We start from the raw sequence: 26,238 nt of genomic DNA on the forward strand, positions 1-26,238 counted from the left end.
TTTTCCTCTACATCTTCGTAACTTTCTACCCCTGCTTGACTGTATGAGTGTGGAGTATGTAGGGTTGCCACCTGTCCCAAATTTTTTCAACAATTTACGTTCGCGTATGAAAGTACAGTGTCCTTGTTTTTTGTCAGACCTATGGCAACCCTAGGAGTATTTGATGAGAACGTTTTATGCATTTAATCTAATATCTCTTTTAATCTCTCTCTCTCTCTGAATTAAAAATTTTAATTTGAGTTATGTATTAAATCAAAGTCACATGGCAAATGCAATTTTATACACCATTAAATTAGCATTAAAAAAGTCCGAAATATGCTACTATCCTATCCAACTGCAACAGCTGCTTTTCAAAAAGCTGTAAAGCGGAAGGATACCTACTTTTGCCTTTTGAGTGAACCTTAGGCACCCTTCTAGTAGGCTAGGAAAATAAAAGTGGCAATGAAAAGTTGCAGATAATTTTTTTATTCCGTACTAATATGATTCATATTAAATTACTCACTCATCACAGGAATACCATACATTGAATTAAAAAAAGACCCGTACTATATTACGACGCGGATGAAACAAGACTCAGTGCTATGGCCAGGGCCATCTTTATTCGTACTCTCCGCCTTGTCCCGCGCTATACATTCTAACCTATTTTAATGTGGTTGAATTAAAACGCTGGTTTTTAAGGATATATATGCGTTTGGCTCACAAGAACCTAAACTGAAACATCATAAAATTATTTTATTATTAGGCGGGGTTTTTTTTTACAGATTGCCTAGGAAATTTTTAAAAGGAGATAATATACATTTCAAAATAATATGGATGAGGAATATGATGTGATCGTACTTGGCACCGGGCTAACAGTGAGTACAGTCGTATCTGAATTTGACAAAGGAACTTGTAGTCCAGAATAATAGAACATGACTCGCTTGTTCTTCTGGCTAGTTTAAAGAACTCTGTAACATGCACGACATGTTAATAGATGCTGCACGAAAGTAAACATGAAGGCCTATTGCTGATGCATCATTTTGACCGTAATGTTCGTTGGTCTATGTTGTGGTGACCAAGCGTTTCAAACAAGAGGCTACAGACATTCTACATATTATTCTCAATGCATGTGTCCCTCGTCCCATGCAACGATTACAGTTTGTGTCACTGATAAAATGTATGAAATATTAATGACAGATTCTCGTATTCTGTGTCTTCAAAGGTGAGGCATCAGGTGTCACGTTCGTGAGTCATAATTATTTAAATTTAATGGTTCGAACTTCTTCACGTTATATATTAACAAAGGTCTATTGTTAAGAGTTCATAAACAGTTCAGCAGATTCATTCAGCATATGTTTGTGTGCTGTTGTGAATCTTGGACTGTATGCGTCCCCGGTTAATGTTCTGAAGATTATTACAAAATTGAGTCACTCGTTTAAAATACCCTCAGTGTGTAAGTTAAGGAATTTATGAGAATTTTACTTGCTGCAATAATTCGGATGGAAAGTATTTGTCCCATTTGTGCCTCGTAAAGAAAAGAGAATGGTTAAGAAAATCCTGTATATAATCTTGGAGTGGATAGGAGGGACAGTGCTACCTGTGCCATGCTTTATGATTTTAATTCTAGGAGGACAGATTCTTTATCTAGATCATCTTCCACATGACCACCACATGTTGGCTTATTTCTAGGACCTTTGACAAATTTTACCATGTAGCTGGCACATTTGTCTAATTGTGTTTGTAGGGTTCGGGTCAATCTTAGGTAGAAATAGGTTATACCAAAGGCTAACACATGCCCTAATCCTATGGCTGCAGTTAATACAGTGTCTGGAGTTGACCAGGAGTAGGAGATTGGTTGAAAGGGGATCGCAGTTTGGAAAGCAATTTCCTTCAATACATTGTCTATGGGGATCATGGTCTGTGGGTCACCCTCGGGAGGGGTGACCGGAGTGGAGATTAAGGGAATTCTCCACTACACATATCACATAGGGTTTAAGTCCTGAATGAAAGCCTTGGCAATACACCTGTGCAAAAGTCCAGCATCCCAAGTTGCAAAGTTGAAATGATCATTCATCATTAAAGCTGCATCTTAGACCTTTTGTCTCAGTTACTGAACTGAGGATTTCATGCACAAAAGTTTGTTAATTCTTAGAAACCATTTAACCTATATTCAAAAAGAAGTTCTAATGTAGTTGTAAACGTCTGACAGACTAAACAGGGACTTTTAATTGCTATTAGTGCTGTTATCACTGTTTGTGTAGGAATGTATTCTCTCTGGGATAATGTCAGTAAATGGGAAAAAAGTTCTACACATGGACCGGAACCCATACTATGGAGGAGAAAGCTCTTCTATCACCCCTCTAGAGGAGGTAAGGATACTCACCCAGAAAGAGCCTACCATCTGGTTTCTTTACATAAGTTACCCAGCCTTTCTAAAACCTTCCTGGCAAACACCACAGGCCAGAATTATTGTTAAATAAATCATTATTCAAAAGGTTTCCAATATTTTGGTGAAATACCAAAAAAAGGATTGACCTCTTTATGTAAACATTAGGATGTGTTTTCTTCCTACAGCTGTATAAGCGATTTGAGGTTCCAGATGGGCCTACGGAGTCGATGGGCCGGGGAAGAGACTGGAATGTTGACCTCATCCCTAAATTTCTTATGGCTAATGGTATACATTTGATTGTTGGAGAATTTTAACATTTTTTAAATGCTTCTTATTTTGAAATCATACGGTATGCTAGGTCTCTGCGGTGCAGAAAGCAAGAACCTGCATACCCACATCCCCATGAAGTTTGGATATTATTTGGATTACAATATACAGCTCAAAAGTCATCATAATGCAAAATAAATACAAGTACAATTGAACCAACAAAAGTTGTTGGCGATTAGACAGGTATTCCTTTCACAGTCTTAGAGAAACTATGAACATAACTTTTCCTTTTCTAGATGAAGTTGGCTAACCTCACTTATTGTGAGATTATCATTGAAAGGAAGCCTTGAAAAAGGCATTTTAACTAGGTATGCCACAATGTCTCACTTGCTGGCTAAAGTAGCATGTACATAGAGAATAACTGCAGTGCTGTAGTGTGTAGACTGTAGTAGTCTGTAGACTGTAGTGCTGTAGTGTGTAGACTGTAGTAGTCTGTAGACTGTAGTGCTGTAGTCTTCAGTCTCGCAAGAAGGGCCAGGCTGCTATAGGCCCCTGTAGTGAAACTCAAATTTCATTGGTCATTTTCCTAATTCAGAACCCTATGAGATATCATCAGAAGGAGCACACAGGCATATACACAGCAGCGAGTCCATGATGCAGCCATAATGAGGTGTTTAGTTTAGTACCACCGTCTGACCATGTGTCCTATATTAAGCCTATAATATTTACAATTAATATGTTCCAATTGTTTATGAACACATAATGTATTTACTTTTTTTTGTCAAAAATATGTAAAGTAGCCTATATGGATATGTTGAATAGACTCTTTTCCATCTACTTTTTATTTTATTCCTGACTGCACACCATGAGACACACACACACACACACATGTATGCACACACACTGGCCACTTTATTAGGTACCTTGCTAGTAGAACTTCAGAATCTTTGTCTTCAGAACAGCTTTCAACAGCTTTTGTTTTGGTCCATATTGACGTGAAAATGTCATGCAGTGACTACAGATTTGTTGGTTACACATCCATGATATTAATCTTCTGTTCCACCATTCCCCAGAGGTGCTCTGTTGGATTGAGATCTGTTGATCTGAGTTGATTTGAGCTTTGTGATGTGGCACATTATCCTGCTGGAAGTACCTATAAGAAGGGGGGTACACAGTGTTTATGAAGAGATGTTCAGCCACAATACTCAAGTAGGCTTTGGCATCTAAATGGTGCTCATTTGGTATGAAGGGATCCAGAATTGACCAAGAAAATATCCTCCACACAATTACACCTTCATCAGCTTGAACCAAGGCAGGATGGACCCATGCTTTCATGTAGGTTGCACCAAATTCTGATTCTACCATATCGAGGCTCACCAGACTCAATCTTCTATTGTCCAATTTTGGCATCAACAAGGCATTTACATCCAGGTTGGAAGACCTCAGAAAGTTGTGATGAATGTACATGAGAAGTAGAAGCAAGAAGAATAAATAGGATGTTCTCCCGCAAGCCATCCGAAGAGAACTTCCATAAGCATGGAGCAGACCCACCAAAACTGGAGACTGAACAGTACTGCAAAAGTATATGGGAGAAGGAGGCATCACACAACAACACCATGTGGTTACTAACCATCAAGCTACCAGACATCCAAGGAATGGTCTCAAGCATGATGAGCTGGACAGCTCTAAACCCAGATATGGTCCATGTGTACTTGCTAAAGAAGCTACCATCACTGCATGAGTGCGTTACAGTACAAATGAACCAACTGTTAATGGATGGAACCACCCTGAATGTTTAACTGAAGGCCAGACATTCCTGATCCTGAGGGGCCCCCCAGAAATTCCCAGAAGGGCGTTTCCATTCCAATAACCTACTTCTGCACAACACGGAAGATCCTGCCAGGCATCATTGCAGCTGTGTAGGCACATGGCTTAATACATGAGTGGTGCCCAGAAAGGCATTGGCAAGGACAACAATGGGTCCAAACAACAGCTACATGCAGGATGTACCAAGGAGGATGTATCTGGTCCCTGCTGCTCTTCTACAAAGGCCTCAACCACCTCTGTGAAATCATATTGGCTACAGAATGGAGCAACCATCAACTAGCTCCTCTACATTTATGTCATCAAAGTCTATGCCATAAGTTAATGAAACATTGACTTACTAATCATTAATACCAGAAAATACAGCAATGACATTGGAATGCCATTTAGACTGGATAAGTGTGGTCAAATGGTTATCAGGAGAGGTAGCTAACTAAAAGGTATAGAATTGATTAGATTGTACTTCCAAAACGTAACATAAAATGTTGAGGGTAGCTACAAGAATCTCACATGCAAATGGGAATAATGAAGAGGCCATGAGAGAGATATTAAAAATTGTTGTGAAGTACACAAAGTTTCCAGATAAACCAGACATTTCAGAGGTCCTTCCTCAGTTGTGCGAGCAAAGTGCTTCTGAATTAGTAGGCAGAGGAACCAGTGTTTACATGAAAAATTAGATGTTTAAATCATAACATTAATTTAATGGAGTTCCAGGATACAAGAGTGTAGCTCAATTATTTTTCTTTGAATTTCCTAATATCATTGCTACCATAGCTGCATCTGGCAATGCAAACAGATATGCCATTAATACAATGCCAATTAATATGTCAGTTAATACAAAGTCCAACTCAAAGAAAAAGTGTCTGATCTTTGTATCTCTATTTAAGATATTTAGGCAAGCTGTTTTGTATATTGTATATAAGATGAATCCACCTTATATTAACAAACATGATAATATTCTGTTGAGAATAACTGGGCATAGATTGCTAATTGTACCCAAATAGTGACAAAATGCCATGTTCTTTCTAATTTCTTTAGGTCAGTTAGTCAAAATGCTGTTATACACTGAGGTAACTAGATATCTGGACTTCAAAGTGGTGGAGGGAAGCTTTGTGTACAAAGGGGGAAAGATATATAAAGTACCCTCGACAGAGACTGAGGCACTCGCTTCAAGTACGTATGGTTAACTTTTGCTTGTATTGTTTGTTTTACCAGATAGATGTTGCAAGAGCAAATCAAACTGCATTGTCATGTCTGTACTTGTTTTCTCCAGATCTAATGGGGATGTTTGAGAAGAGACGTTTCCGTAAATTTTTGGTTTTTGTGGCCAACTTTGATGAGAATGACCCAAAGACCTTTGAGGGGGTTGATCCTAAACACACCATGATGGGAGAAGTGTATAAGAAGTTTGACTTGGGGCAGGATGTTATTGATTTTACTGGACACGCCTTAGCCCTCTACAGGACAGATGAGTATGAACACCTGTCTGAAAACAGATATACTGCTAGTGCTTCATTATACACGTGTTGGGATAGTCAAGGCCACAAGGACTGTTTTCAGTGTAAATGTTCCTTAATGCTGTGTTCTGGCCATTACAATTCAGTTGAACGGCAAAGCTCTTGTGGATTGACTACAAGCATAAATGACGCACGATTTTTGTTGTAGTTGATAAGAAATCTATTGTGTGTACCAGAAGAAAATGCATCATACTGTATCTCCGTTTTTTGCAACTAAAAACATGAACATTTTCTCTTGCACCACCTCAGTTACCTCGAGCAGCCATGTCTGGAAACAATCAATAGGATCAAACTGTACAGCGAATCTCTGGCTCGCTATGGAAAGAGTCCTTACCTGTATCCGCTGTATGGCTTGGGGGAATTACCTCAGGGGTTTGCCAGGTGTGTAAAACGCTTTCCTGCCCCCTTGACCAAGGTGCCACATCTGTCTTTCATACACAGCTAACTGAATATTATCATCATGTTCCTTTCTTTGTCTCCTTAGACTCAGTGCAATTTATGGAGGTACATACATGCTTAACAAACCAGTGGATGAGATAGTCATGGAAAACGGCCATGTTATTGGAGTGAAATCTGAAGGGGAGGTATGTCCAATTGTGGCTGAACACCCTAACAGTGTTTATAACTGATACAATATACAATATGGCATATAATAGATAGGACACAATGCACTTTTTGATAGTTGGTGATTTATTTTATTGACAGAATTTAGCATAAAAATATATTGTAAAAATGAATCAATATTGACACTGCTGAATATGTTTGGCTTCTATCCCTTGTGTTTCTTTTAGATTGCTAGATGCAAACAGCTCATCTGTGACCCCAGCTATGTTCCGAACCATGTGCACAAAACAGGCCAAGTGATCCGGGTTATCTGCATACTCAGCCATCCCATAAAAAACACTAATGATGCAAACTCCAGCCAGATAATTATCCCCCAGAACCAGGTTTCCCGCAAGTCAGGTCAGTGCTGAATAAATGTTTTCCAGTTATGACATTTGTATACCTTCAGCTTCAGCCTCTTCATACGTGTTGATACATTAAAATGTAATTGTCACGATACAGCCCCACCCCTCCCTTTGGGCGTGTGTTCGTGTTGTCTACGTCTAGTCATGTCCGTATAAGTGTTTCCGTGGGTGTGGTTGTATGCGAGTGTGTTCATCGGTCTCACCTGTGGCTCGTCTCATCATCACTCGGATCTCATGTAGTTTGTCTACTTAATGTCCCCCGTGCTCGTCTTTGTCAGAGTCTAACTACGTGTGAGTCTCATACATGTTTGGTGTTCACGCCTTAATCAAGTACTTCAATAAACTGTGTTTTTGTGTATGCTCATCTCTACATCCTGCCTCACCTCGCACGTTGCAGTAATATTCTGTGTTGAAATAAATCTTCATATTACAGTAGTAGAACTGAATGTGATTCGTAAAGTTCTGTCAAGACCAAGGGCGTAGAATTCAGTCGGAATAGGTATACTCTCCCTACTGAATTGTCCCTAGCTATAATAAAAAAAAAATAACTATAAAAGTGTGTCAATAGTTGTTCAAAGCATTTCAACAAATCCTTCAAACTGAGCTTCCTGTCAGCTATCTAATTGAGGTAATTGAGTTAAACTAGTGTAGCCAAATGGCCAATGCTCAACGTCATTTAAGTCGTTTTAAGATACATGTTGTCACTAATTGCGGTTGCCTACCAGTGTTGAGGCCAAACCTACGCCCTTGGTAAAGACCCCTGTAAAAGTTGCACAATATAGCCACTAGAGAGCATGATTATGTCTTTTCAAAATGGTCACAGCCCAAAGAATTTGGATGTTTTCAACAACTTTATGTAATTGGACATTAGTCTGTATTTTATGTATGTGAAGTAGAATCCTTTATGTCTCATGTCCAGATATCTACGTGTGTATGATTTCCTATGCCCACAATGTGGCAGCTCAGGGGAAATATATTGCCATTGTAAGCACCACTGTAGAAACTGCAGAACCAGAGACTGAAATCGAGCCTGCAATGGAGCTTCTTGAACCCATCGACCAAAAGTACCTTAATCATTTTCTTTATTGCGTTACATATGTAGATTTTTTAAATTACTATTTTTAATTATTGTGTCTTCTAATTGGCACATCATTCTGTCATCGTTTTAGGTTTGTGGCCATCAGTGACATGTATGAACCAATAGATAATGGGTCCGAGAGTCAGGTGGGTCATATGCCTATAACTATTATTTGTCTTTTTCAAACTAAACTGAATGTAAGTGAACTGAGGAGAAATGAATGCGGCGTATTCACACGAGTGTGATTTTATTCCAGATATTTGTATCACGGTCCTATGACGCTACAACCCACTTTGAGACGACCTGCAATGACATCAAAGACATCTACAGGCGCATGATGGGCAGCGACTTTGACTTTGAGAACATGAAGCGTAAACAGAATGACGTTTTTGGTGAGGAGCAGCAGTGAGCGGGTGTCAGGATGGGAGAGAGGAAGGGTGCAGCGGCCATGCCGGTCAAGACAGGTGGCTGTTCATAGCGAGGGCTCAATTCTGACTCTGCTTGGGTGTGGTTAATGAGAGTTTAGATACAGCTGCAAACCAGGTTATAGGTGTTCGGCTGACCTTCCGTATCCTTCTTCTTCATCTACTCCCTGATTCCTCCTCATTCCTTCTCTTTACATACACTAGCACAACGGCTCCATGTCTGTATGTTCACATTCCTCCGCTTGTCTTTCACATAGCAGTCTGACGCTCATATATCAACTTCCTGTGAACACCGTATGCAGAACTGCTGTGCTGTGATATATGTCCAAGGCTTATTTGTTTAAGAGGCATTTTAATTTGTAAGTGACTCCTTTAGCTGCAGCTTTTGCGTTCGCATTAAGAAGACACGATCCTGGTGACGCAAGTAGACTCAAAGTGTAAAGTTACTAAAAACACAAACAAAAACAAACTGTTGTTCACCACAGGACTGCTGTGATTTATGACATTTCAAGAATGTATAAGAAATATACTAAAGGAATCATCACAAAAATTAAGGCCTTTAGATTGCTGGTAACACATACAGACATGAGTAAACAGACATCGCTTAAAATATGAAACATCGGTACGTTCATCTAAAATGATCTGTGGACTTGAGAGTGTCTTTCAGACAATTGTGTGAAGACATCCCTCTCCAAACATGGCCGTCTTCCCAACCCCTGCCTGTCCTCTCTAGTCCTCTTCAATCTACCCATCAACTAATGCACTTGGCTTCTTTTATCACTTATTGTTGGTCTTATAACTGGAGTTAAAAGCCATTGACTTAGCATTTTTGTTTCCGATGTAGGAGGATGTAATGTTGTAGTGTCTTAGAGTATCCACAGCAGCAGTTTGTCCAAAAATAATGTCAGTGTGACTTAAAAAGTTGATGTATACGGTGTCCTTTACAGTTTCACTTAACATATCCTTTAGGTCACATATGTCAAAGTCAAGGCCCGCGGGCCAGATCCGGCCCTCGAATTGATTATCTATGGCCCCCTGGATGATATTTAATTACTATTAGAACTGGCCCGCAGGCCACAGCCGCCCGCTGGTGTTTTGCACGCACAAACACTACATTCCCCACAATGCAACGGTAGCCCGCGAAGTCACTGCAGTGCACACAAGCGGCGAGGGTCCGCTCTGCGAAAATGACGTAATCGCAGTGGCTCCGCCCGTGGGCGAGGGCGTCGCGTGCTGTCGATTTGCGAGGTCGTGCACCTCTCGAATTTTGTAACTTTGCGCGCACCAGCACGTTAAACTTAATTAAGTTAAATATTTATACATCTATTCGAAATGATTCGAAATAATTCGCTTTTTATTCACATTATTTAATGGTTGTTTATTTTCAAAACGCCCAATCTTAACGTCTTCACGTTCTCTCATGTTTCGTCCATGGAATTTCGTCCTGGAATAGATATTTGTTGTGAAACGAAGTAATTAAAATTTCAAGCATTTTCAAGTACTTTAGCCTAAATTCCAGCACTTTTCAAACCTTTATTACTTTATTCATTTAATGTACCTTACAGAACATGTTTTCTTTGAAGGAAGTTTGTTTTTATCTGTTTGCTTGTTGAAAAATGTTTTCACTTGAAATTACTGACAGATCCATAAGAAAATATTGCTTTATTCATTTAAGCATTAAATAATAAACACTGTGTTAGGTCTTGGTTCAATAGGCTATGTGCAATCATTTCAATATGTTTTAATAAACATTGAACCAGTCCGGCCCTTGGCTTGTAGCAAATTTGGTTTTTTGGCCCTCGGTGCATTTGACTTTGACATCCCTGCTTTAGGTGGTGCTGCATTGTGACCTAGGCTGGCATCTGATCTAAAAACGTGGGAGTATAGTTCTCTCTTTTCTTTGTGTTAATTTTATTGGATGTGTTTGAGTCATTCTTGGACTGTTCCCTTGCGGTCAACATGCACCTTCACCTCATAGTGCATGACTTTTTAGTTTTACACTTAAAAGTACAAACTAAGACACTTTTTATATTTTAATTTATTCAGTTTAATTAAAGTTGCACTTTTCTTGTCAGATTGTTTAAGTGGAGGGTTTGGTGCCACCTATGTGAACTGAGCACACAGTGTGCTGCTCTCAGTGCATCACAAGCACAACCTGGTTCATTTTTGGACATGTTCTCTTCCTTTTTGTGTTCACCTTACAGAACATGCAGTTCTGACATTAGTCTTGTTGTGTGATTTAATGGGGAACTACAGGGGGAAAATCAACATCAAAAGGGTTTCCTCTGTTTTTGAGTTGCTTAACGTCTTATAGACCCAATTACTTTACTACTTGTCATACACTTTTTTTTTTCTTTTTTGTCTTCTCTCATCCATGTGTTTTGTCTTCATTAATAACATTAATCTTACTGGTAAGAAGATTTATTTTTGGAATGTTCTTCCAGATTGTATTGTTTGTTTGAATTCTACTTGCTATTTGAATGGTTTTTGCACTTTACTTATTTGTATGTGTACCTTGAAAGCTTCACACTTGAAGTTGAACGTAACACTGACATGAACTTCATACAAAGCAAAAAAAGTTGTTGATTTTAATTGTGAGATTATCAGAAATCTTGTAAATCCAAATGTGAATAAAAATGCTGAAAATCTGAATGTCTAGACTCTTTTTGGGTAGAAAATGTGTTTTTCTCAGTTATACTTTTTTTGTAAATATTAGTTTCTTCAAAGCAATTTATTAGTTATATTGAGTTCTTCAAATAATAAACTCATTAAAACATTTAATAACTTTGGAAATATGTTATAATCTTTTTTATAATAAAATTAAACAAATATCCTTTTATTATGGAGATTTAAACCTCATTTTAAATCTCCTTTGAAGCCACTGTGAACAAGCATTAAGTCCTCCAAGGTCCAATACTTTGCTCAGTACCTAACACACCTTTAATTCTAAACTGGCATTCTACAGTGGCACTTGTTTACTCTTGCTTCGTGCTTCATGGCACACTTCATAGTGTTTACTGCTGAGGAAACATAAGGATGAATCATCAGCGTATTTTCAGTTCTGCTGTCATTTTGTAAATACAAAGTCATGAGCTGTCCAGCAGTGTGGCAGTTTCAGGCTTTTTTATGGGCGATCCACCAAATAGCTCTGATAGGACTGGCCCAAAAGACGTTCCACTTCCACCTTGGGCACAACCCAACACTGGGCCAGGAGGCGTTTACTCGACGTGATCTTCAGGTTCTTGTCCTGTAAAGTCACTGGAATGTGCTGGTTTCCTTTCTTCAGCAGGCCCATGGCCAAAGAGCTGTTCTTACTGGTCTGGGCATGGTGGAAGCCCATGGCTTCATGGCTGTCTGTTATTCTCACAACCTCCATGTGACTGTGCTGGAACTGGCCTGCAAAGACATGATAGATACGTCACATCTACAGTAATGTGCTGTGAGTAACTTCCTTAAGCCACATATAATAAAAGTGTTACATTTCAATGCAAAATGAACTCTATAGCTAATGCTAGAATTCATACCATATGCATGTTAGATCTCACTTGTACAGGTTCCAAATTTCTCTTACAACTGGAGGATACAGTTCAAATGGATGATGTTTCTCTAACCTAATTGTAAGTCTAGATGGCATGTGTGTAATGCATATCAAACACTTAATGTTCCTTCTAAGGCAAAAAGGCATTGTTCAATGCCATTGCTCAGAGGACACCTCTGATAAACATCACACTCCCAGGTAAAAAAATTAGAGTGTTTTTTTACACACTCCCAGGTAAAAAAATTAGAAATACTGCACTGACGGACATTTGAAACACCATAAATGAAGAAGATAAGGAAACATACCCAGCAGCCCTCGTGTGAGAGACGACAGCCCCTGGCCATCAGCGATGTAGAATCCTAGGTGTTTCATCTGATAGTAGCTGGGGTGACTATAGCGGTGGAAGACCACCAGGAACAGCATGCCCTCCCCAACGTCAATCCAGCAGCTCTGGTGTCCATCAAGTATGATCTTCACGCCCGAATACGTCACAGATACCTGCTGATTGGTGAGGAGACGATGGAGTCCCTCCCCCTTCACCACCACGGAGTCTACCATCAGTGTGACGTTGACGCCGCCTGTTGCAGTTTTCATGGTTATCTCGTCAAAAAAGGTGCGAGTGTGCTCCTCTGCTCCAAGTTTTGCAGGAGCCAAGATCAAATGGCCATCCACTATAATGCCTGTAGTACAGAAAGTGTAAGGTAGCATTAAACATAACACCAAAAAGCACATCTTTTAGAGATTAATCTCTGATTGCTCCAGTTATTTTAACTCTGGGCTAGACAGTATCCACATATTCACAGTTTGATACAACACTGGGTACAAGGTTAAACACTGGGTGTTTATGTGTACCTTTGTCTGGGTCCTCCAAAAGACGTAAGACATCATTTGCCCTGCCATCAAAAGTGAAGCATAGATTCTGGTGCGAATTTGGCAGCTTAACAACAAAATGGGGATCTCCATCCACTTGAAAAATAAGAGAACAGAAATACATATTTCCAGACATGGAAAAGCTGATACACTGCTAATCTATATTTAAATATCACCGCATGGCAAAGCTCTCTCCTGTATTGTGTAGTACATGTGTTTTTACATTTTTAATATTTCACAGTACATACATTTTTCTGTTGCAAATAAAATGTGTAGTAACAGCAGCAGTAAAAAATTATGAATATGATGACATGAAATACTTATTAGTACCAACCCGAGGAGGAGAACACTGAAGTTATTGTGCTGGGGTTGTCTGGAGTAGCTAAAATCAACGAGGATATAATAATGGAGAGAAAATATTCCACATGCTGCATTGGCAATATGAAATAATGCATAGAGCATTCAAGCAATATTCATATATATATTCATATATATATATATATATATAGCACAGGAAATGAATTACCTACCAGCTGTCTCTGCGTCAGAGTCTGTGAAAAACATGATAGTGATGTAAAAATAGTTTCATAAGTGGCTATGTAGAAAGATTCTTTCAGTCTTTGAGGCTGTCAATGCTGCCTGTTCAGTGTTTTTTTTTTTACTTACACAAATCGTAAAGAATGGTGTAATCGTAGTCATATGTGATATACTCTGCAAAGTAGATTGAAGTACAATAGTGACTAATTGCAATATCTCTGAAACTCATCAAAAGTCATTGTCATATCAGTGTTGTTCATATAACCCCATTATATAACCCCGTTATATACCTCTGGCATCATCAACATCTGTAAAAAGAATAAAAAGAATATCAATGTTTACATATTCTTTACATATGTACAAAAAACTCTCAAAATGTAAGCATCAGTAATTACCAACTACACAACAACCTCACCACTCTAACTGACTGTTTTTCTCTACATGTAACAAATAAACAGTCAAATAATTTTTTTATAATAACCAAGATCATTGGGCCAAATAGATTAAATGTAATCAAATTAAATTAGTCTAAAATCGCACTTCCTGAAGAAATCAAATTCTGCAAATACCACCATTGATTAACGTCTACAATAAAGACTGCAAGTGTCTGATATACCTTTCGCCTCCATGTGGATGGCTGTAGAAACATCTGATGAGCAGAAAAAGGATTTGTGTCACAAAGGGACAGACAAAAATATACAAAACAAAATTAATAAATATAATTAAATAAACACAAAATTTAAAAGGACAGTATGTAGCATTGTTCATATAGCCCATTAGCTTCAGTATAATTATATATACAAGAGAAGATAAAATGTGCTCCCTTTCCAGTTATCCATTAGTCAGTTCATTGATCATCTCTAAACAGCTTCAAACTACAAGATGGCGGCGTGCAGCAGTTCAGCAGTTCAGCAGTTCTTCATGCTCAAAACACTGAAATAAATATGTATAAATGCAAACACATACCTACCAAGTCTACCAACTTGACAAAATCAACAAATATAAACAAATATTTTGGATTTACACTTGCACTTGCCTAAAATTCCGGACACTTCCCACGGCTTAGGTGCGTCTGTGACGCCTGGCATAGGCGCATACGTGGCAGCTAAAAGGGTGGGAATATCCAGATCGGCATTCATGCCTACGTCAGGATCTTTGGGCGGAGGTTTGTTAAAAGAAACTGCTTGGAGACCTAAATCCTGGAGGCTGGGATCATCAGCTGTGGAGTTTTCAATGTCAGGTGAGGATGTGATTTTCCCCACAGGGAGCACTAGAGGTCTCATTGAGCTGGGTGTTGTTACAGTTTTAGTCAGGTGAGAAGCAGTACTTGCTACAGTGCTAGGCAGTGAGGCAAAATCCTTGGTTGGTGGAGTCGCTGTCCTGGTGGGGTTAGGCAAGCTCCTCATTGAGCTGGTAATAGTGGTAGGTGCCTTACTGGAGATTTTGGCAGAGATGGTTTTAGCTGGGCTGGGTGATAATGTTGTGGTGCTCTTGAGAGATGAAGGTGCAATGATTTTGCCTGGAGAAACAGTGTTTGCTGGGCGTCCTGTGGTGTTCAGCACTGGAGGACTCGCGTGTAGTCGAGGAGATTTGGTGAGAGGAAGTTTACCTATTTTCGGAGCCAAGATGGACTTGAATTTTTTACTCCCTGCTGAAGCAATTGGCATTCTGGGATTGTTACTAGAGGTCTGTGTCACTGCGCTGGTTACACTTTCTTTAGCGCTTGTAACCGGACTGGTTGTGGTGGAGGTTGAGGATGAAGCTGTTGGATGCTCATCAGTGTCCGGTTTAACCACCACCAAAGACGTAACAGGAGTAACAAAGTTATATTTGAGTGAAAGGTTGGTGGCTTTCTCTACTAGCAAGCGCTGTACCAGTGGATCTGTGCTGTTGAGTTTGGCCAGAAGGAGCTCCTTGATGGTGAAATAGGCCCAGAGGCGCTGCACGAAGCTGTAGACGCCACCGAGGGCCCCACTGCAATCCAGAAATGCCGCTGTCTCATTTCCCTCAGTCTTGGCCAGCCAAACATCACTCTCTACTTTCACCTTCTGCTTTGAGTCGTCTGCTGTGAGCGAGACTTTCAGTTCTTGCACGCCTGACTTAATCTTTCCAGTGACCACCAGCTCAGAGCCCTGGAAGTAGTTAGGGAAAAGAGCACGTGTGACGTCATAGGCTCGGTCATCAAGGTAGGAGAGCTGGACGTCTGACAACAGTGGACTAGCCACTTCATCATAAAATCCCTTCAACTGGAGGGCAGCATCTGCATCCTCATACACCTGAGAGAAGAAACAGAAAAGAATTTTCATTTACTTTAAATATGTTGTTTTATTTTTCCCATTTGATGTTTATAATATATTATTGTTGTTTTTGAATCTTGTTTTATTTGCTCTCCCTTCATTCTCATATTAATACATATACTACACCATAGAGGTGTTTTGTTCCTAGTACCATGCCAACCAGCAGGTGGCAGCAACACCAGTAACATACAGATTTAACCTGTGTTAATAAAACAAAGGTGGTATGTTGAATAGCACTCTTGGTTTACTTGATCTTCCTTCTCATATTTATAAATCCCAATACACAATGGAGGTGTTTGAGTCCTTGTAGGTACCATGTCAACCAGCAGGTGGCAGCAACACCAGCAACATACAAAGCAAGCCTGTGTTAACAGAACTAGGGTGTATGTTGAATAGCACACAGAACTTATTCAATTAAACACATCTGATCAACAGATTTTCTCTTTAACAAAGATATCCCCTTATACCAAGGTTAGATGTAACCAAGAATACGTACAAGCACACACATCCACAATAACCTACAAGGAAAGATTAGAACGGAGTGCAGCCAGACGTGACTGCTGCTTGCCATAATTCACAATCATCATTGTCCTTTTCAGACAAACTTTTCCAAATTAAGGCCAACCAAGCTCTATGTGAATTATTTGATGATGTTATGATTATTTATTTATTAATAAGTAATCTGCTAATACTTACAACTGGTACATCATAGAGTCTGTACATGCAACTCACAGGTTCCTGTCCTATAGTTTCAGGCTTGGTTTAAGCTCCCTCTTAGTCCTATACTGTCCGTTATAATTTCTCTCTCTAGGCCAATACTGAGGGAGAACTTCTGAGCAAATACTTAGGCTCGATCTTAAAACGCCAGCAGAATTAGATGAGTTAGTGTCACAGTGCACCAAACACCCAGCTGGAGAAACCCACTCACATACAGTCCTCTCCCTCTTCCCAGTCATCCATGTATTGATTTATTTCATGCATCTGTCCACTGTACACCTTGGTTTGATCCCACAGGAACATACGCCCTAATCCTCTGAGATTGTCTGTGACTGGAGGGAGCCCTACCAAGCTGGGACTTTTGGCTCATCACACCCCTCCACTGCCATAGCTAGATCAATTCCTTAACATAGTTACCCCCCATTACTGATATTCCTAATACATATCTTTTAAATTTATCAATTCAAACTGCCCAAACACAATCACACTGGAGAACTGCAATTGTTTAGCCTCTTTCTAACTTCTTTCTGTGCCAATAGATTCTTTCAAGCATCTTTCAAGCAAACTTGCAAATGTGGTCATGTGGCCTGAAACAAAGACAATCAGTTCCCTTTTGTTAAAACCACATTGCTGGACACAATGCCAGATAGCCTGGATGACATCTGCTTCATCAACAAGAAACCAGTGGTGGAAATTCACTCCTAATCCCAAAGCAATTCAGTGAGAACGACAAGCTGGAATAACCACTTGAGACTTTAGACCATTGCAGGTAATTGGTGGCAGTTATCTAAACTGCAGGTTCACTGATGAACATGGTTCAAAGAGTTAAAAAGCTATTTATTGTACTGTTTGATGTTCAGACGGCTTTTGGTTAGATATTGTTTAAGACACGAGATTCCTGCAGACTGGAAGTTTCTCCCCTCTTTGCATGTGACATCTGACCCTCTTTTTCTTTGTTTACTAAGCAGCACAGCAGCAAATCCTGCCTGGTTCCTGTGTCACATGTTTCTGCACATATGTGCACATATCTACATGCATGTATTTACTGTCCTCTCCTCTAGTACATGCACACACCTGCACACTAAATAACCATTTAAACCAATTTGTTCGTCGTGATTTAATCCATTACTGGTTGATGACAGCATTTTAAAAGATATCCATTATTTCAATCCTTCTGAATTAGTAATTAATGTTAGCTTCTTTAGTTAACAATTAGGATTTGTGGTGAATGAGATTTGATTACACTGATTTGACTGATACTAATAAGTTGAGAGTAATCAGTGAGATTGCATAGTAATTATATGTGAGTATGTAAAAAAAACACCCTGCACCCTGCTCATGTTGTAAAGAGGTGTTCTGCTATTTACCATTCTTGCTATCCCACGGTTCTCCATTGCTAAACGTTTCAGCAAAGGGAAATCCGCGTCATCCCCGAACGCCAGGGCGAACAGAGAGACCGAGCCCAGGGCGCTCTGTGCGTTATGCAGAATGACATCTTGCGCCGTTATTCCAATCGTGGCTTCTCCATCAGTCAGGAAGATGATCATGGGAACTCGGCGTGGTGATGAAGAATGACTAGCAGACGAGGACGACAAAGGGTTCAACAGATGGGCCGCAGAGAGCAGAGCTGCATTAATGTTTGTCCCTGGAGGAGAGAGAAAATGCAAAAGTTTAAAAATGTTATCAAAGGTCTTCTAATAGATTAATATGACTAATTGTTTTTTTTTATGAATGTGAATATATCAGCTCGATAACATCTGTTAATTGTTATTTGAATGTTGAGAGAAAGTAACTAAGATATTAAGAAACACCTACATCCTTCTGCAGCGATTTTCCTGACAAATTCTCTTGCTTCCTGTATATTCTGCTTTGTGGCCTGTACAGTTCGGCCTTTCTTCCAAGTGTGCACTTTATCCGAAAACGTGATAAGATTGAAGTAGTCACCCTCACGTAGTTCATCCAGGATGACAGAGATAGCTGCCTTGGTCTGAGTCAAAAGTAAAAGGGCAATATTCACTTAACATTAATTCCACAATTGTGTTACTGTGTATGTACAATTATGAATTCAATCAAATCTTGACAATACCTGTTTGATTTTAGTGCCAATCATCGAGCCACTAATGTCAATAACAAAGATGACATCTTTAGAAACCACGGGTAGCCCCCGTGGGGCAAAATAATGAACAAAATAGCCATCGTGTACCTGGACAGAAGGTACAAATTAAGCCTTTGGGAAATGTTCTAATTTGGTGTCTGGTTACAACAGTGTCACTGTAGTGGTGCAATAACCTGAATATCTCCCATTAGATCTTTTAGCTCCACATCATACCGGATGACAAAATCTGCACTGAGGCCCTTGGGGGAGAGATTCTTCTGCTGTTCCAGGGTGGGGCTGTAATGAACGTGAGCACAGTGCAGGTTCTGTTGCACCTGGGTGGAGGGTGGTGGTGGTGCTCCGGCGTCGGCTACAAACACGCGCAAAGAATTTAAATGTTTTAGTATGGCCCATTGTTCTTGTTCTGGATTGGATGGTGCAAAGTGAGAACTGAGACTTTGTTACTACACGAATCCTAGCAAAAGGTGCAGAGTTACTCCAGGTCCACAACTGGAAAGCACAGATATAATTGATATCAACACAGTGCACAGGTGTATAATCCAGGTTCAGAAAGTAAAAGTCCTCACCAGGATTTTGCTCAAGCTTGTTAGATTTTCTAATTAGTGCAATCCAGGTAAAATTAGTGGAATCAACACAATCCAGGAAGCCTGAGCAAAATCCTGGTGAGGACTTTTACTTTCTGAACCTGGATTATACACCTCTGTTACACAATTTAAAAGAACATGTATTAACAGGTGTCTGCATGTAACATAGGGTTCAGATAAAATAAGATTACATTTGATTGTCAGTACATGTACAAGTCAACTCTTCTGGGCTCATGTGTGATTGAAACATGTCGATGGCCTTATCTGACGCACACCTTGGACATCGCTGGTTAGCAGTCGGCTGGTCCTGAGTGGAAGGACTTTCATGACGCTGATTCCTGATCGTTCTGCGATCGAAACATCCACAGAGAGATTCTGCACGACCTGCCCAGGCCTCAGACCCAAAGCAAGCTCGTAGTGACCTAGTCGCCGTGTTAACAACTCCTCGTAAGACAGCGAGAAGGACATGCGTACTCCTGGAGGTACGCTGACTACCACCCGGAACTTCTCAGTCTCCCGCTCCCTTCAAACAACACAACATGCGATATTCATTATGTTACACGAGCAATTCACATTTTGTGTTATTTTTATGGTGGCCCGTTCTATCATTTCACAATGAGTATGACAACATTTTAAAAATTCAAAATAACTTTAATCTCAAAATATTAATGTTAGTTGATTCATTTCAATTACACTATTATACAGATATATTTGTCATTAAATCTTTTTGGGCCTTTTATTTTGGTATGAATCTTGAATATGAGACATTAATGTGGTAAAAACCTCAAGAGGGTAAAAAAACTGAGCTATAGCAGCTTTAAGTGGATGTTTATTCACTCTGTCATGAGAAATCCCAACACAGGAGATATCAAATATGCTTTTTTACTGACTTGGTGGCAACAAGCCCTGCTGTTTTCCCATGATTCTTTGCAGTGTCATAAAACTTCCTGGCAGCAGCTCTCTCCTTCACTTGGGCCACGTACACTTTACCTTCAGATGTGCTGAGAGTTAAATTCAAATAGAAACAAAATAAAATAAAGAGCTTTTTTAAAATGGAAAATACTTAAAACTAGAGGTTCTGATTAAGTAAATATTGTGACTAATTTAAAAAATCATTTCAACTGCTTTTGTCAAAGGTCAGTCTTCTTAGGATAACAGTAGATCTCTGTAGCTTGTATTTTAAGCTTGGCATTTTCATTTTAATTATATTAATGAAATGCCACAAATATAGGTCAACAATTTTGTTTTTAATATTAGTTTACCCAGTTTGGTTATATCAAATAAACATATTTAAATAAAAATCAACAAAGACCCACCAAAATAAACCAGGAGGCTTCAAAAAGGGCTTGTTTGAGATAGAGGCAGGATGAATGGGGAGTTTAAGGGAGCAGTGGAAAAACGTTGGCGGTGTGTGTACTGGGAGGTGAGAGGACCATGCCACATGAACACAGGGTTCTCAGTTGTGACCTGTGTGAGGGAACTCACTGCATAAAATACCCTAGATACAAGCAAAAATATATTTAAATGTTCTGAAAATGGCAAAGATTAAGCAAATACAATAAAAAAAAACTACCAGTGGCATAAGGAAAGTGAGTTTTTGTATGCATTTCAGTAACACTGATCTTAAAATTTGACAAAAGTCCTTGGCAAAGAGTGTTTGGTAGCTCCTTGTTAGAATATGTTTTTTATAATAATATGAGAGAGTTTTTGAGAGTTTTGAGAGAGTGTAGTATTGGTGAAAAACAACAAATCTTGTAAACTAACCTACACACAGGCATGTGTGTGGGTGTATTGTACTGGTATGTTTACTGTATGCATTTGTCTACACATAAATGTGTGTCTGCATGTATACTTTGGCCATGTGCCTTGGTAAACTCCAGTGGGTGAGAGGAGGAGGTGAACCATGGCCAGGTTGTGTCATTTTCTACATTAACTCTTTCACGTCTCACTACAAAGACCACTATTCATCTGCCCTGAGAGTTCCACAGCTCTCCACCACTTCCGTCTCTAAATTCAGCTCTTGGCTCTTCCATCTGTCTGTCATGTTCTTATTTGTGAGCATCTTAACTGCAGCCATTCCCTTTCAGTAAAGGGCCTTTTCAGACCTTTTTTTTAGACATTGCTCATATACAAATGTGTAAGTTTGTATATATAGGGCCATCTATTGCTGTGTGAGGACTGCATTTTTCAAATTATTGCTCTTCTCCCTTCCTATGCTGTTTGCAAAAGATTTGAACTACTACAGCGATTATTAACTGTTGTTTTGTTGTTGTTGTTGTCTTAATTAAAGAGCAATTCTTACCTCATGAGCGAATTTTTAGTGCTGTTTTCACACAGACAACAAACATTATCCTGCTTAAGCAACCCAATGATGCCACTGTGACTGTATTTGCACTCTCTCTATACATCCATCATTTATCCATACGGCAAATCAAATTCAGGGGTCTTTATTGTTCTTAAACCCGAGACTGGACCTTTAACACCAGCAATTGAGATGCAGATGAGATGGAATAACAAAACAAGGTTGACAAATTAAGTGTGCCATTCCTGACTCACATGGTGAAGTTAGAAATGAAGGCAGAGGGGGGTAAATCTACTTCAAAGGCTGCCTCCTTGGTGAGATGGAGCTGGTTCCATACTGTGCTCTCCACAGTGGTAAGAGCATAGCGGGACGTCACAGTGCATTGGACATGGTAGTTTGTAATCTGCAGCTAAGGGATTAATGGATACCACAGGGACATTTTACATATTAAAACATACCAAACATACTGATCGTATTGAACTCTGGTAGTGAACATTAGTATTTAGAACTGGGTATTTTCTAAATTTTGTTCTTTAAATATTTTTATCTTAGTGGTTTACTAATAGTTTATTAATCCACTGCAACCAATCTGGTTGATCCTGAAATGTGAAGAAGCCATAGCTGTACCTCAGGTTCTTTGGCTCTCAGTCAATGTGGTGTCAGGGTGGTGTGGTTACCAATGCAGTCAGGGTGGTGTGGTTAGCAATGCAGTCAGGGTGGAGTAGTTACCAATGTAGTCAGGGTGGTGTAGTTACCAATGCAGTCAGGGTGGTGTAGTTACCAATGTAGTCAGGGTGGTGTCCCAATGCACCTGGGTACCAAAGCTACAGAAAGACTCATGGAGAAATACCCCCAGGGATGCCCGAGAGGGGGGGAGGAAGAGCATCCCAACCGGACAGATTTAAGGTTAACGAGCGATGGCAACGGACAATCGACAATGAACATGAAGTGCAGATGCGGGAAGGTTTGTAAGAACAGCCGAGGTCTCAAGATTCACCAGACCCGGATGAAGTGTATGCAGGGAAAGCGAGCGCCACAACGCACAGGTACTCAACCTGGTGACTCGCAGGAGGAGCCAGGCCCGGAAATACCCCACAGAGCCAGAAACCTCCGAGTGGTGCAACCAATTCCCCAGAGCAGACCTTTGGAGAGTTCGAGTCAAATGGCCACAGGCCTGCAGGACGGCATTCTGGCAGCAGTTCGATGAGGATGCCAATGCTGTGCTAGATGCAACAGCGAAAGGCGATGCGAACCGAAGGCTGCAAACGATGACAACAATCATTGTCAGTTTAGCTGTGGAAAGGTTCGGAGCATTGGAGAAGAGGACAGAAAGAGCACCCTTCACCATGAACCAGACAGCACCAAAAATCCACCAGATCCGGCAGGAGTTAAAGTCTCTCAAGACGCAGTACAAGGAGGCAAGCAAGGAGCAAAACCCCGCCTTAGCAGAGCTGCGAACCATCCTGAGAAAGAAGCTGCTGATGCTGCGCAGAGTGGAATAGCACTGACAGAGGTGGAAAGAAAGGACCAGGAAGCGAGCATCCTTTATAGCCAACCCCTTTAGCTTCACCAAACAACTCTTGGGACAGAAGTGTGGTGGGAAATTGGCCGGCTCCAAAGAAGAGATAGATCTATACATCCTAACCACCTACAGCGACCCTGCCAGAGAGCAGGAGCTGGGCCAATGTAACACCTTGATACAACCACCTCCACCCACCAAGGAGTTTGATAGCAGGGAACCGCTCCTGAAAGAGGTACAGTATGTTGTGAATAAGGCACAATCTAGTTCAGCTCCCGGTCCAAGTGGTGTGCCTTACAAGGTCTATAAGAACTGTCCCATGTTACTGAAACAGCTGAGGAAGATCTTGAAAGTCATCTGGAGAAGAGGGAAAGTGGCACAGCAGTGGCGATTTGCTGAGGGAGACTGGATCCCAAAGGAAGAAGATTCCAAGAACATCGACCAGTTCAGGATAATTTCCTTGCTGAGTGTCGACGGGAAGATCTTCTTCAGCATACTACTAAAGCGGCTAACCAACTTCTTCTCTAGTAACCACTATATCGACACAGAAGGGAGGCCTACCTGGAGTACCAGGTTGCCTGGAGCATACAGGAGTGGTGAGTCAGCTTATCAGAAAAGCCCGGGAGAATAAAGGAGACCTGGCAGTGCTTTGGCTCTCCCTGGCTAACGCCTATGGCTCTATCCCTCATAAACTGGTCCAGACAACCCTGGAGAAGCACCATGTGCCAGGCCAGGTGGCTGATCTCATCATGGACTACTGCGACCAGTTCAACATGAGTGTGTCATCAGGGTCCATAACATCAGAGTGGCACACAGTGGAGGTTAGGATCATCAAAGGCTGAACCATCTCTGTGATCCTGTTTGATTTAGCAATGAACATGCTTGTGAAGTCCGCCAAAGTTCAGTGCCGGGGCCCAAAGACCGAAACTGGAGTGCGCCAACCACCAATCAGGGTGTTCATGGATGACCTGACTATTACCACCGAGTCAGTACCAGGGAGTAGGTGGATCCTGAAAGGGCTGGAGGAGCTGTGTGGTTGGGCAAGGATTCAGCATCGGTTCAGGAAACTTGTCAGGAGCTGGAGAGCTGGTTGAGAGCAGTGGACCGGTCTGGGCTTCCCAGGAAGTTCAAGGCTTGGATCTACCAACATTGTCACAACCACCCTGAGGCCAGACATCCTACTGGTCTCAGAGGAGGTGAAGAACATCATCCTGATGGAGCTGACAGTGTCATGGGAGGACAGACTGGAAGAGGCCCATGAGAGAAAGAGGACGAAGTACGAGGTGCTGGTCATTGACTGCCGCAAGCAGGGCTGGAAGGCGAAGTGTTGGCTGCAGAGGATTTGCGGGCCAATCACTCTACAAAACCTTGAGTGCACTAGGCATTACCGGGATGGAGAAGAGAAAAGCCATCAAGAACATCACGGAGGAAGCAGAGAAAGCCTCCAGATGGCTCTGGATCAGGAGGGATGAGCCATGGGGAGTAGAGAAGGCCACCTGAACACAAGCCAGGTCTGATCAACCAAGGCTGGGTCGCCTGGGTGAGGGTGTCTGATGTTGAAAGACCCGAAAATCCCCGATGACCCCGGGTTACATCAATGATGATGTGTTCAGGAGCATCCTAGACATGTATTTTACCAAAAACAATAGCTAAATACACCTGTTTTGCTAACTTTAACTGCCTGTACTTGCTCCTTATTAAAATGTTATGGTCATGTGGATTTTTACTAATATGTATTATGTAATCAAGGCTGTAGCTGTAATATTTGAAAATATTTGAGATTCATCTGGTCATATCACACAATCACACATGTTTCCTAAGAGGTTCTTATTAATTCAACTGTTGTTACACACCATCTATTCAAAAGTCTATACCTGTTCACAGAAGTCATTTCTGAGTAGCATATGGACTCAGATCAACCAATTGGACAGGAAGTGCTATGTTACAGAGGTGCAAAACATAAAGACAGACATGGTGAAATTGTCATGATGCTGTTGTTTAATTAAAAAAAATGTGTCTAAATTAATTTCCATACTTACTGTAGGTTTAACCAGTTTGCTCTGGTGTCTTAATCTCTGGAGGGGAAGCAACACCACAAAATTACTGTTAGATCTACAGTATGATTGCCTTCAACAAATTAGATTATGATGAGTATATACAGAGTATATATCCACATGTATTTTGATTATTCTAGTATTCAAGTATGAATTACCTGGTCTCAAAGGTGAAATTTGACCAAATACTGAATGTATTCTATGAGCACCCCAAATGAACCTGTATCCTAAAATTACCTTGCTCTCAAATGTCAGAAGAAGTTAGACTGGACTTGATAATATATTGAAATAAATTAAATCAAAGATATACATGAGAGGGGTGCAACTAAACATCAGGACTGAACACAGACGGGAAATAATAGCTGTGTCTATACACTACCACATAATCTGGCGAGGTACTGTAAAAACAACAGCTGAATGTGTTAAGTGGCTGCATGCTACCAGTTGGGTAGCGAATGTCACAAGAGCGTCGGTACGTCGTTAGCCTTTTTAATGCGTGTAACAAATTATAGCCGTGGAAAATGTGAAAATATACATATTCAGTATCTCGTATGAAGAGATTTGTTGTGGCTCTTCTACGCTTAAGACGTATCTTACGTTTTTCTTTCTTTCACGTAGTTTATCAAGCTTCCAGATGTATGCTCGTACTACGTACAGACGTTCGTGACATTTAGACATTTAGACTGTTTTTGTTTGTTGGTTTGTTAACTTTAGACTGTTTATGTTTGTTGGTTTGTTAACTTTTAATTTCATTACAGCTTTTATTGAGCAAGGACTCGCTCATTAACAGATTTTATTTCAAAAGTTCGACATAAAAAACTTTCCGCTGCTTTTAATGAGTCGTACCACTCACCTTGAGAGACACGCTCCGTGCATCCAGACCTGCCGTGTCTTCTGCCACACATCCAATTGAAACAACAGCCAACATTTTTATTGTAATTCCAAATAGCTTAATATTCATTTTTACAGTATGTTTTGTTTGTCCCTGTATTGACTTTGTTCGACCTTTAGATTAAAAGATCTAGTTTAGTTTAATTTATTCTATCGTGCGTGCACCTCCACCGTTACCATCCAACAACATATCGCATATTCTGACAGAACATGTTTTGTAACGAATCTCCCTCCTTCAACTTAAGACATCAATGTAGTTCTGATATCAGGACTGTGCCACGAGCGAGACGAAGGAGAGGTCCACTAATAAAGCTAATTTAAACAGGTACGTATGAACGTCTGTACGGAGACGTAGATATTCTCTGG

At 40.4% G+C, this 26,238-nt stretch overlaps 2 protein-coding genes across 2 annotated transcripts; one reads left to right on the forward strand and one right to left on the reverse strand.

Annotated features, from left to right (window-relative positions):
- The first annotated feature begins 619 nt into the window (after positions 1-619).
- On the forward strand, positions 620-11,019 carry gdi1 (GDP dissociation inhibitor 1). The gene is made up of 12 exons (XM_076984274.1): positions 620-854; positions 2,241-2,348; positions 2,554-2,653; positions 5,498-5,632; positions 5,733-5,931; positions 6,226-6,357; positions 6,461-6,560; positions 6,768-6,939; positions 7,864-8,008; positions 8,114-8,168; positions 8,279-9,416; positions 10,280-11,019. The coding sequence occupies exons 1-11, from the start codon at positions 810-812 to the stop codon at positions 8,429-8,431; spliced, it is 1,344 nt and encodes a 447-aa protein (XP_076840389.1). The 5' UTR covers positions 620-809; the 3' UTR covers positions 8,432-9,416; positions 10,280-11,019.
- itih6 (inter-alpha-trypsin inhibitor heavy chain family member 6) lies at positions 10,734-26,015 on the reverse strand. Its single transcript, XM_076984273.1, has 18 exons — positions 25,835-26,015; positions 24,967-25,002; positions 21,663-21,817; positions 19,997-20,107; positions 19,382-19,629; positions 18,696-18,871; positions 18,493-18,609; positions 18,222-18,393; positions 17,774-18,051; positions 14,429-15,668; positions 14,009-14,041; positions 13,683-13,700; positions 13,522-13,566; positions 13,386-13,406; positions 13,190-13,237; positions 12,838-12,951; positions 12,291-12,665; positions 10,734-11,843 (listed from the first exon to the last, which is right to left on the reverse strand). The coding sequence occupies exons 1-18, from the start codon at positions 25,940-25,942 to the stop codon at positions 11,572-11,574; spliced, it is 3,567 nt and encodes a 1,188-aa protein (XP_076840388.1). The 5' UTR covers positions 25,943-26,015; the 3' UTR covers positions 10,734-11,571.
- Positions 26,016-26,238: the final 223 nt, after the last annotated feature.

This window comes from Brachyhypopomus gauderio, chromosome 21, assembly GCF_052324685.1.
Source record: "Brachyhypopomus gauderio isolate BG-103 chromosome 21, BGAUD_0.2, whole genome shotgun sequence".
In the NCBI taxonomy this organism is placed as follows: Eukaryota; Metazoa; Chordata; class Actinopteri; order Gymnotiformes; family Hypopomidae; genus Brachyhypopomus; species Brachyhypopomus gauderio.